The 11,986-nt window shown below is 37.1% G+C and overlaps 1 protein-coding gene and 1 long non-coding RNA gene across 2 annotated transcripts; one reads left to right on the top strand and one right to left on the bottom strand.

The window, feature by feature from the left end:
* Nucleotides 1-1,524: 1,524 nt before the first annotated feature.
* Nucleotides 1,525-2,765, bottom strand: LOC121902357. The gene is made up of 3 exons (XR_006097518.1): nucleotides 2,237-2,765; nucleotides 1,985-2,068; nucleotides 1,525-1,903 (listed from the first exon to the last, which is right to left on the bottom strand). It is a non-coding gene; the product is annotated as an uncharacterized LOC121902357 (long non-coding RNA).
* A 4,801-nt stretch (nucleotides 2,766-7,566) lies between these two features.
* LOC121902299 (T-cell surface antigen CD2-like) lies at nucleotides 7,567-10,592 on the top strand. Its single transcript, XM_042419559.1, has 5 exons — nucleotides 7,567-8,233; nucleotides 9,084-9,407; nucleotides 9,770-10,027; nucleotides 10,115-10,325; nucleotides 10,487-10,592. The coding sequence occupies exons 1-5, from the start codon at nucleotides 8,185-8,187 to the stop codon at nucleotides 10,590-10,592; spliced, it is 948 nt and encodes a 315-aa protein (XP_042275493.1). The 5' UTR covers nucleotides 7,567-8,184.
* The last annotated feature ends 1,394 nt before the right edge of the window (nucleotides 10,593-11,986 follow it).

Genomic DNA, 11,986 nt, shown 5'->3' with positions numbered 1-11,986 from the left:
CTTTAAGGCCCTGGAGGTCCATCCACATTTTGCACCAGACATCCTTGTTTGCTGTGCATTCCTCCACAATCTTTGCATCCATATGAACGATGTTCTGGAAGAGATGGAGGACCTCTCACCCAAAGAAGATCCCCAGAATGCTCCTCCCATTGGTGCAGGTGGACAGGAAAGGCCTGGAAACCACATCAGGGACAGGATTGCTGCCTATCTGTCTGCACCTGTCCAGGTGCCACAGTACTTGCACGAGCATGATTATTTGTGAATTTTGTGCATTTTGTGCTGCGTTTTTTCTGTTTTTTTGTTTCTTTTTTATTGTGTTTTTGTATTTAAGTTGTGGGCAGTTCTCATTTCACAAAAAATGACAGTCCTGATTTTGTTAATTGTCCAAATAGCCCATTAAAACTGCACAAACTGGCCTTATAAACCTGTGTGTTTACTCTTTTCATCTTTAGCACTACAAAATCACTTTTTTCTAACTGTTGGACCATGAAGATATTCTGCAAAATATGCATGTCAGTAGGGGCCCTTGAACTTCACTACACAACAAAAGTGAAACATCACCATATGTTAAGTTATACCACTTCCACCTAACCCCAAACAACATAAATGTAATTGTCAGGCATGACTGTTGTCTTACACTCCAATTTGTACATGTTTATAAATAATGTGATACACAGATAATATATTTAAAATGCTAGCATGCAGTTGTTGCCCTTCATAGCCTTCTCACCTGGGATATGATGACATTTCCTATGTTGGAAAATACTTTCCTTTAGAACTGCACCTGTTTAATATTTGTAGGATAGACCACATCAGTGCACTCCTTGCATACTCATCTTTTGTACAAGTGAAGATAAGCCATTTTTCAGACATGCCAGTGTCAAGATCCATTTTTAAAGAACACTTGTTATGCAATAATTCAAAATTTGTTCCTTCTACCTTTACTACCCACATTCAATTTGCTGGGTTATATTTGCATTTACTACATTTCGCATGTAACTGCCAATACAATGACACTCTAACACTGCAAGTATAAGTGGAGTACTAAAAGCCTGTTTTACATTACTAGAATTTATCTGTGATCATTAATGACATTAATGTTTTCCCTCTGAAACAATAAATGTGATTACCTTTTCCTTTATGGCACCTCAGTTTGTGGTCAGAAGTATAGTGTAGATAATACAGGTCATGACACTAATTGGGATATAACAATAAGAGGTTGTGAACATTCTTGTCTCAGGAGATATGAAGGATACACAAAGGGATTGTCAATTTTCTTTAGTTCATTTATTATTTATCCATTGCAAATGAAATAAAGACCCTCCTTCACAGGAGAAACATGTTATGTATAAATAATATCACTAATTTTGAACAAACAATACATACATACATATATATACATACATACATATACATACATATATATATGAACATAGATAAATAAAATAATATATATATATATATATATAAATAATAATTCAAACCAAAAGACTTCACATTTCCTCAAATAAACTAAGGAATTTTTCTGTTTGTTGTGTAATCTGCTGGTGTCGCTCTTCTTCCTTGTCCGCTTCTTTCTGTAAAAATCAATCAGCAGCTCAGTGGTCACACATTTCTTTTTGGCAGGTGGAGGCTGGGGGGGGTCAGGTGAGGATGAAGATGTGCTAGGGAGGGAAACAGGATCTGATGGGGTTAGGGGGTCACTGGGGCTGGAATCGGACATTCTGAAGGGAGAGGGACCTGGGAGTATAGTAGGGCTTGACATGCATGAGGCAATGAGAACAGGAGGAGTTACAGATGACTTGCACCCAATTGCCTCATGCATGTCAAGAAAAAATGACCATGTGGCTGGGGTTTCCTCCCCCTGGTCGGTTCCAGACCCAGTGGGAGGCCTTCTCAGTTCCTAGTGCAAATAGTGAAACATATTAGAAATCACTACAGCATTTAAGACAATAGTCATTTCACTCTGTTACAACAAATTTACCTTGTACATCTTTTTGATGTTCTCCCATTTCTTTGAGACTTGGGTGACACAACACCCTCAAGGTCTAATTCCTTGATAATGAACCTGTTAAGCAATATGTCAGAGAGGATAGTGAAGAAACTGTTATGGTCAGAAACATCATCTTTTATACACAACACTAATAATAGGCTACATAAACTTATAACAGTGTGGGCAGTGAGGTGGCATTCACTCCACAGTAGGCCTAAGCCTATAGAGACAAATAAAACTTACTCCCAAGCTTCTTTGGTGGCATTTCTTTTTTTGGTGAACATGTTTTCATTTTTCACTCTGATGTGTATGAGCTGCTTTGTTTTTGCAACAATCCCTGTAAATATACAACATTTTACAATCAAATGAACACAACATTTTCTACTCTAGAGACAGCTATATTTGATCCTAAATACAATATAACCTTTACATTGTTAACGTCTGTATGACAATATTAAATGTCCATCTTAGTTTGAGCAGTTTAAGATTAAATGTGTTTACAGGTGTCACAAAGAACTTCCATTTGTATGGAGCGTCTTCTATGACGAACACAATAGATGTTGCACATGCTCAGTAAGTCAGCATCGATGCAGGCTCACTGTTGGAGGAATTTATAACCCACTTCCACTCCCCGCTAGTTGGTTTGGGGTGACACTTAATATGGCAGACCCTCCACATGAACATGCAAATGGAGTGGAAGTAGGTAGGGAGAGGGTGTGGGAGCTAGTTTGGAAAAGGCCCTTTGTGTACTTATCTTCAAGGGCACCAGATGTGCTGGCTCCATCTCCCTGCAGATAGATGAACACTGCAGTTGTCAAAGTGAAAGGAGACAGATTTACATAAAATGTAGTGTTTTGACAAAGATAAGACATATTCACACATGGGTCAGGCCTTCAGCATCTTGAGTTGGGGGATCCAGCAGGCAAATTGTGTCCCCACTCACTGAAAGATATAGGCCAACTGTTAGTTATTATCACTGAGAGACTGATACCTGTGGAGGAAAAGTAGCAGACAATACCTTGTACATGTGTCTCCCGAGCTCCTTGGGGCATGACTTCTGAGGAGTCAATTAGTGGTTGCCCCTTGTTGTGGCTCAGCAGCTCCTCTGCAGGTGTGAGGTCCTCTGGCAGAGGTCCCCCACCAGTAGCATTGGCTTCCATCTTTTTTTTGGGTGGCTACAAAGGTACATATTTACGGCTCAACAACTATGTTAACAAATACATTTCACATTGCATTATACGCTACTTACCACTCTGGAAAATGTTTTTGTATTGTATTTTGACTTGTTGCCCAGTTCTGTTTTGGCTATTCAGATTGTTCCTGTTGAGATGCAACAGTGAAGAATGAATATAGGTCAAGGGTTACAAGGTCAGAGAAGCTTCACACACTACACCAAACTGACCAAATAACAGTAAATGCATTGTAGTTATGTCGGTTCTCCTAAGATAGCCTATACCATTGTTTTAAACATATATCTGATGTTATCTAGCCTACTGATTATATAGCCACAGTCTTAAAGCATCTAGTGATCTGAATGTTCATTTATTAATAAATACAAATGAAACAATAAGTAGGCTTGTATAATTTATGCATTTAATCTGTCTGCAATTGTTTGCCAAGCCATCTCCCTCGCCTTGTTGATTGCAACAGTATTGCTCTTTTCAGTGATGACGTCTTTATATTCTTCATATAATTTCTATAATTTCATCAGCAGGGTTTGTTCCGCTGCTGAAAAGAACGCCGCTCTCGTTTTCCCCTATTTTTGCAACATAGTATCGTCTTTTCAACACTCGACTGTTCGGGGCTGCTTATGTACCCCGTAAACACGCACACATGATGATTGATCAAGCATGGCTAGAATTAGCATTGACTAGACACGGCTGAATCATGTTAGTGGAACGGGCTGAGGCTTAAGTGAAAGTTGACGTTAATTGAATCCAGGCTATATCAAGTACGTGCAGCTTTCTTTAGCTGCGTTGATGGAACACCCCTGTGATTTGCTCCCATGTTTACACACATTACTGATGTGAATGTTTCCGGCCTCAGGCATGAGTTACCTGTATGCAGAAGATGTGTCCTGTTTTATACAGGGAAGCAGAGACAGGAGACGTTAGTTGTGTTCGTTCAGCAGGCTGTTCTCTGTTTTTTTTGTTTTTTTATTAAACCAATTTCACCTTCTTCTCTCTTTTAGACTTGACTCATAAATCACAATAATCTTCACATAACAAATTTAACAATTCATCCATTAACAACACAACAATTATTAACTGTCACCGGTTAATGCTATAGTAGCAATGTACTACTATAGCTTCTACACACCAATCTGTTGTTACATTTACCAGTAATAATTAAGTTACCAAATATTGCTGTAAAATCTGTGTACTAAAACTTACACTGTTTTACTGCTGCCGCAACCAGCTTGCAAAATATTCTTTAGCAGTAACTTCACTGTTTTAAGCTTGTTTTGTTTAGCCTATTTCATCTCACTGCATACTTGAACACTTCTACATAATACAAACAATAATATATACACTATATAAACAACCTTGGCCATTCAAAAATACTAACATATCACATTTTACCATTTTACAATAATAACATAGTGTATTGACCAGAATGAGCAACCAATAACATTTAAATAACTATACATTAACCACGATGCTCACTCCCTGAAAACCTATAGCATTCACTTCATTAAATTTTACACTAAACCCTTAACTAAGCAGCTGTTTTAAGGAAGATGTACAGGAGCTACAGAAGAAACAAATAAATAAAAACACTAATAGTAAGGCCGCCACTTTATCAACATTTACTCACGGGAGCCAGCGAAGCTCTATTCGACTTCTAAACTAACACACAGTTTTCTACCTTAAACTTGGTCCAAACCACATCAGAAAGGCTTAAAACGTCCTTGGGGATAAGTTGTGACAGGTTTGCACACATTACTAACCTGTTTTATACAGGGAAGCAGAAACGGGAGACGTTAGTTGTGTTCGTTCAGCAGGCTGTTCTCTGTTTGAGGAATGGAGGCCTTACGCAGCGCACAACTAGCGCTCGCTCTGGTGACTACTCCCTCATGTGGCAGAACAGAAAACCACACTTCACAAAACAAAGTTTAAACCTAAATAAAACATATTTAAATCTGGCCTCTTTCACAGAAAAAAATACATAAAATAGTGATCCAAACCTACCCATTGTGTCCATACATTTGTATGTCACATAAACAAACCTTTCAATGTATTAAACATTAAGAGCTTTAACGTAGTTGCTTTCTAGTGCTGTTATAAATTTAAAATAAATAATATATAATACAAATAAATAATTATTGAGTTTAATCCGTTTTGTATTTTGAATGAGGGTGAGCTGCCCTTTTGTTGACATTTTTCTATCATGGATTGTACCTTTAATGCCTGCTGAGAACTGAGTAAACCCTCCAGTCTCATCACTAGTATAAGTAGGTGTGAGGTTTCCCTCTGCTGGTTTACAGAGGCATCACCATTATTTATGAATAGTTCTGTATTCATAAAACTCTGCTGAGACCAGCAAAAATAGATCAAATGTTTACATGCTTCAGTTTAAGTTCAAATAATGATCAGTAGAGCATACTGAGCAATACATTACTCTTCATCACAGAGTTATTATACTTTACTGAAACTCTCTGATCTTCTAGTATTGGGTGTAAATTAGTCTTTAAGTATTACTTGACATTTGCATTTTACCAGTGTAGGGAGACATAAGCTAATGAGATCAGAGAGAGAGATGATGATGATGATGATGATGATATGACAAAGGTGAGCTTCACACCAGGTGTGGCTGGTTGAAGCTCAACAAGGGCCTAACTCGTGTACATTAGCTTGAGGAGGAAAAACTTCCACCAGACTCTGATGTAAAAAAGGATAAAACAAGTATTTATTCTGCAGTTTGTAGTATCTTCTTACAGGAATATTCAAAGCCAAGTTCTCCTAATCAGCAAACTGTACTACAGTTAGAAAACCATGTGGCTCGGTCCTTCCTTGAGTCTCAACTTTTCAAAACCACAGGTTCACCCCAGTAAAACACAAGGGACCTATATCTCTTAAAGCGACAGTAACCTACTTCACTGTTTTAACAGGAAGCTTTAATAATGCAGCCTTTACAAAATATCATGCTTACATCAACATCACTTAATCAAATGATTATTAGCTGAACTTTAACAAAATACTATTAATTAACTTATTCAATGACTTATACATAACAATCACTTATGTTTCTCAATTTACATAAACTGTTTAACAAATTACAGACTCCACTTATTTACCGAACTAAACATACATAAACGTAACTTCGCTCCCACACCAGGAAAATAACAGAGAAATGTTGTGACACCACTGCTGGTCAACAGCATAGTGCAGCACAGTGTGAATGTCATTATTTTTGCACCTTGCTGCATGTTTTTCTGTAACAAATGAGGAACTGAAATAATCAGTAGATTTGAATAATCTTCTTTCTTTGCCATGTAGTGAATGACAACAGCCACAACCATCACTCACACCAACTGTTATATAAACAAAAATGTCTTAAAGTGAAGTTTGGTTTGACAGTTTTAATAATCCAAAGACTCCTTGTGCTAAACTGTCTTCTCATCAATTTCCCCATAAGTACAAATAAACAGTCAAGATGTTGAACGGTTGTCATCACCAAATCCCAGTTTGATGGCAGAAAAATGCGTTGTTCAGTTTGTCAATGAATTTAGGAATTATGGCATATTGTTGCTTTTTTAACCTTATTTTTCAGTAGTTCATGGACATAAAATGAGGTCATTTCAATCAGGGGTGACTTCATTTTTTTAAGTGACAATGACTTTATTGAACATGCATAATGAGATGAAAATGTGAAAAGTCTTTGGCGATTAGACGCCATCATGATGTCATCATATTCATAAAGAGGGAAGTTAAGGCGTGAGTAGAAGAGGATATCCCCGATGGACTGTAGACACTGGTGGTGGTGATGAATATGGGAATATTGGTATCTGGATGATGAGGAGAGGAGCGGGCTTCTGGTGATCTCGGATCTGGCGCTGACATGATGAAGTGAAGGTGAAAGGGGCGGCGGAGGGTCGTGATGATTCGCCCTGAAATGACAACGACAGAGAGAAGAACAGATTTCAAGTTTGTCAGCTAAGACGTGATAGGCTGAGAGAAACTGTGGCGGAATCTGATTTGTTAATTAAAAGTAATCCACTTAATCAGCTGATACAAGAGCAGGAGAAACGGTGAGAGAGAGAGAGAGAGAGAGAGAGAGAGAGAGAGAGAAAGAGAGAGAGAGAGAATGAGAATGAATGAATGAGTGATAAATAGTCTTCCTGCTTGAACTTATGCTAAGCTCCATTTGCCAATAGACATAACAATGTTCTTGTGGCTGTAGATTGGTTTAGAGATTAAACATTTTATATAGTCTTATAAGGATATTATTGCAAATACCCTTTATTAAAATAAAGGCAACAAGTAAAGGACACAAGGGAAATAAATGGTTGATAAAACAAAAGTCTAAAGCTGTATCTAGAGGATGATGTTTAAAAAAGTAATAATTATTGCATTATTGCTGCAAAGTGTTCAAAATCACAAGATAAAAACTCAAATCCTCACACTGATAGAAATGACTAAATGGTGTTTAAGTTGATCACAATCCTTCATTTTCAGTTAACATAATATTTAACTGTTTAACCTTCAGTGTTTACCTGAAATTTCTTCTTATGAAGCTTTTTAGTCGAACTGAATATTATTCTCCATCACTCAGATACAATATATGTCTTGCACTTTGCATATATTGCACTATGCCTTTTTCATGACTGGAGACTTTAATGATTAACCTGAATTTAAAATACAGTTTGTTGTGTTTTTATGAGCTCAACATGCTGTTATAATAATGACCTGTCAGTGGGTTCATATGAAGGCTCTCTGTCATGTTGGAGGTTAAAAAGAGAAGTAACACTGAGAACCACTTCCTTTTCCCCTCTCTGTCTATAAAAAGATGAATAGAAACGATGCTCTGCTTGGTCAAGGTTCCCACACCTTCTCCTCTGAAGCCGATCACATACAGGACTGTATTTCAGGCTGTTCAGTGTAGGATGTTCATGTTTTCTATTCAATAAAGTAGAGAAGTTTGTCTGAAAGCTGCTGACTGGGTCAACAGAGGCTGAACAGTGAGGAGACATGGAAGCTGTGGTTGGACTGTTGGTGATGCTGCTCGGAGTCTCTCATGGTGAGCTGTTTCACTATTTGACATAATATTTATTTAACGTTATGTGAATAACATGTTGTGAATCTATGACTTTTTATGCAGCTGTAGGATCAAGTCTGATCACTTTTATAGATAAATCCAGTTCTAAGAATCAATTGACAACTGCAGCAGTTTGAAACTGATGTTTCTGTTTCTCTTCGGTCCATCAGGCTTTTAAAAAATGTCACAAAAAAAGTTTCTTAGAGCAATAGCAAATCCGGAGATCAATTCCACATCCATGTGCATGTACAATAAAAAATGCAATTATTATCTACTACAGGTGAATCTATTAAATTAAACTTTTAGGATAAACGCACTTCTTCACTGAGAGTTCAGATATTTAAGTAAATGGCTAAAATAAACAACAAACAAACAAACAAAATGCACTCAGTTATATCATGCTTATAAAAACAGTATGTTTTTTTAATCGAAAGCACCATAGAAATTACTAAGACTTAAACTTAAGATGTGTTGTGCATTATTTTATACAAATTCCCCGAAAACATATAATTACGTATTTTTGGAAAAGTTCATATCTCCAAAAATAAATTTCTGTAGATGTGAAAAACATATTATGAGTTTGTAATGAATGTTTGAGGTTAATTTACTAAAACTAGACTAATCTAAATGACTAAATGTGACTAAATATTACTATTAACTGACAGGTCCGTGTAATGCTAACTGTGCTCTGAGAGAGACGGAGTTGTTTCTGTTTTAAAACATGAATATTTGCACCTGCATAAAACATTGTCACGGTCATTAATTTAGTTGAAACGGAATGACCACAATTGTGGTAATAATTTTTTTTTTTAACTATTTTTCTATTTTCCAGGTGTTGAAACCTACTGTGATGGCAGACAGGATGGAGCTCAGTGTTATGGAGCTCTGGGAGGAACTGTGGTGCTCCAGCTGATGGACAACGCCTCAGAAATATTTAGATACCAATGGAATAAAAACAAAACAACAATAATACTTCAAGGGAGAAAGGATAAGATTGTGTATAATATGATGACGGACAGATCCGTTTTTACTCCCAGTAATGGAACATTTAGGATAAATAACCTGATCAGGACTGATGGTGCTGAATATACCCTTCACATCTTTGATTCAAATGGACGTGAATCAGGACAGCAGACTCTTCAGTTGTCTATTCAAGGTAAATAACTACTTTTGCTATTATTAATCTTACAATTTAATTTGTATTATTCATAATAAACCAACAGCTTTATCATTTGAATTATAGGTCAATTAATAAATAAAATACAAATGACTTTGGAAAATTAAACCAAGTAAATACACTTCAACAAATACACATACTACTATACAAATACTATTTCAACATTTTACCTTTGCAAACAAACATTTCACATGAAATACTCAAAGTCTGCCACATAACTACAGCATAGCGTTGCATTTCCTGAATCGTTTAATTCTGTACTTCTGTATATGAATTTACATTGTAAACACTGAATATGTTTAAGGCCACATTAAAAAGTCATGTGAGTGTCTTTCTCTCAGCTCCTGTGTCCTCTGTCCGGCTGGACTCTGAGTGTCTGTCCCAGGGAGAGATGAGGGTGTCCTGCTCCTCTGAGGGAGCGGACAGTCCTCAGTACAGCTGGACTCTGGATGGACACACACTGACAGACACTCAGCTCCTCTCTGGAAATAATGAGACCAACAACATCACTCTGAAACAAGACGTCTCAGGACGACTGGTCTGCTCTGTCAGGAATCACATCAGTAATGTCTCGAAAGAAGAGAAGATATCTACCTGTGGTAAGATAGAAAATAACTAGAAATCACCTTGATAATTGATAATTACACTGTACATTAGTCACAGTTGATCTGTTTTTTTGTCCGTAGGCTTCATATTCATCAACTGCACCTTACCCGATGGGACAAACATATCACAGTGGGTGTTTTCAGCCAATAACACCCTGTGTATTGATCCAACAACAACCCCTACCATGATCACAGACAAACCGGCCTCCTCTGTGGGTAAGGAGACTGGCATCACAGTGTCAATTAAACCCTCAAATCAAACTGTGACCAACTCAAGCGATGATGACCCATGGTACATTTACATTAGTAAGTGAAAACCGACTCTGCTGCAGTGGATTCATTCATGTCTTTTTCTCTTTTTGTCCCATGTATATGTGCATAAACACACCTTTCATTAAGAACATGGTTACTGAAAGATCTGTGTTTCTCTTGTGTCTTTTATTACTAAAACAGGTCATTTGCCAGTAATAGCTGGTGTCCTCTCAGCACTGGTAATTCTGTTAATGGTCGGGATGGCAGTCGTCTGTCGTCAAAGGAAAAAGCAAAACAACAAACCTAAAGGTACAAAGTTTCTTTTTTCATCACCAAATTAAAATATCATTGTTTTTTGTCTACTTATAGATTAAAGGAATAGTTTGACATTTTGGGAAATACACTAATTTGCTTTCTTGCAGAGTTAGATAAGAGGATCGTTTCCACTGTTCTTTAAATATGAAGTTAGCAGCAAGTTAGCTTAGATTAGCACAAAAACTGGAAACAGGGAAACAGCTAGCCTGGCTCCATATGAAAGTGTAAAAATCTGCCTACCAGCACCTCTAAAGTTCAGTGATTCATGTTATATCTTGTTAATTAGTGAACTTTAGAGGTGGGAGGATTTTTAACCTTTTTGACAGAGTCAGACTAGCTGTTTCCAGTCTTTGTGCTAAGCTAAGCTAACAGTCTCCTGGCTATCGCTTCATATTTAATGTACAAACAGGAGAGTGCTATTAGTCTTTTTAAGTCTACTGCCCAAAATGTCAAAGAATTTCCTTAAAAATCTATTGTTATCACTGAGTATGTGTAGTCATGCAGTGTTTAATGTGTTCCTCCCTCCACTCTACAGAAGAAGATGACCAAGAATTGACCTATGCTGATGTCAACATCGTGCAGCAGCCGGGGAGGCAGATGCATCAGAAGGCAGAGATGGAGGTGGAGTACGACCAAGTCAAGTTTTCAGGGCGACCTCAGCAAACTACAGAGATGGAGGTGGAGTACGGCCAAGTCAAGTTTTCAGGGCGACCTCGGAAAACTGTTCAACCAAAAGAAGATGAATGTGTGTACGCTAAGGTCCGTAACAACAGGTGATATGCAGTGTTCAGCATTTTTACAAAGACTGCTGAAGGCAAATGGAGGAGGTTTTTGTTAAGATGCCTAGAAGTCTCTTATCTTTATTTCATGAGATTTTCAATGAGAAGAATACAAGCCATCAAAGTTCACAGATATTATTATTATTCATCATTTTTAATGTACTCCTGGGTTATGACTGGCATCAGTATGAAAACCTGTCAAAGGAGCTCAAACATTCAGGTGCATCATTTGAATCACACAGTGACTAATTTTTATAGACTAGTTTTGTATAATGTTAAATATTTTCTTTAAATATATATATTTTCAAGTAGTCCCTGATTTATCCTCCTTTTTAATCTTTACATGATGTAATACATCCTTATTTTTACTCTTTTCTAATTTATAAGCATATTTACATTTAATTAATTGTTAAAACACTGAAAACTCACAGTGCACAGTGTGCTCTTACATTGGTTTATGAAAGGTTTTGTGCTGTGCATGTTGGGACTTAATCTCATATTTGGCCACACCTCTTCCCTCAGCTCTCTAGAAGACCAAAGATAAGTTTGCATGTAATGTCTGGTCTCTTGAGAAGTTCACAGTAAGCATGAATTTGTTTCCATTACA

This window comes from Thunnus maccoyii, chromosome 8 (assembly GCF_910596095.1).
Source record: "Thunnus maccoyii chromosome 8, fThuMac1.1, whole genome shotgun sequence".
In the NCBI taxonomy this organism is placed as follows: domain Eukaryota; kingdom Metazoa; phylum Chordata; class Actinopteri; order Scombriformes; family Scombridae; genus Thunnus; species Thunnus maccoyii.
Note: the sequence above shows the minus strand (reverse complement) of the source record. Positions and strands in the feature narration are given on the sequence as shown.

What these genes read in the sequence shown, in the direction of transcription:
- LOC121902299 (XM_042419559.1), top strand. Translation starts at nt 8,185, where the DNA reads ATGGAAGCTGTGGTTGGACTGTTGGTGATGCTGCTCGGAGTCTCTCAT. An exon ending in GCTGCTCGGAGTCTCTCATG is followed by an intron (nt 8,234 to 9,083) that starts GTGAGCTGTTTC and finishes TCTATTTTCCAG; the next exon opens with GTGTTGAAACCTACTGTGAT. An exon ending in AGAGAAGATATCTACCTGTG is followed by an intron (nt 10,028 to 10,114) that starts GTAAGATAGAAA and finishes TTTTGTCCGTAG; the next exon opens with GCTTCATATTCATCAACTGC.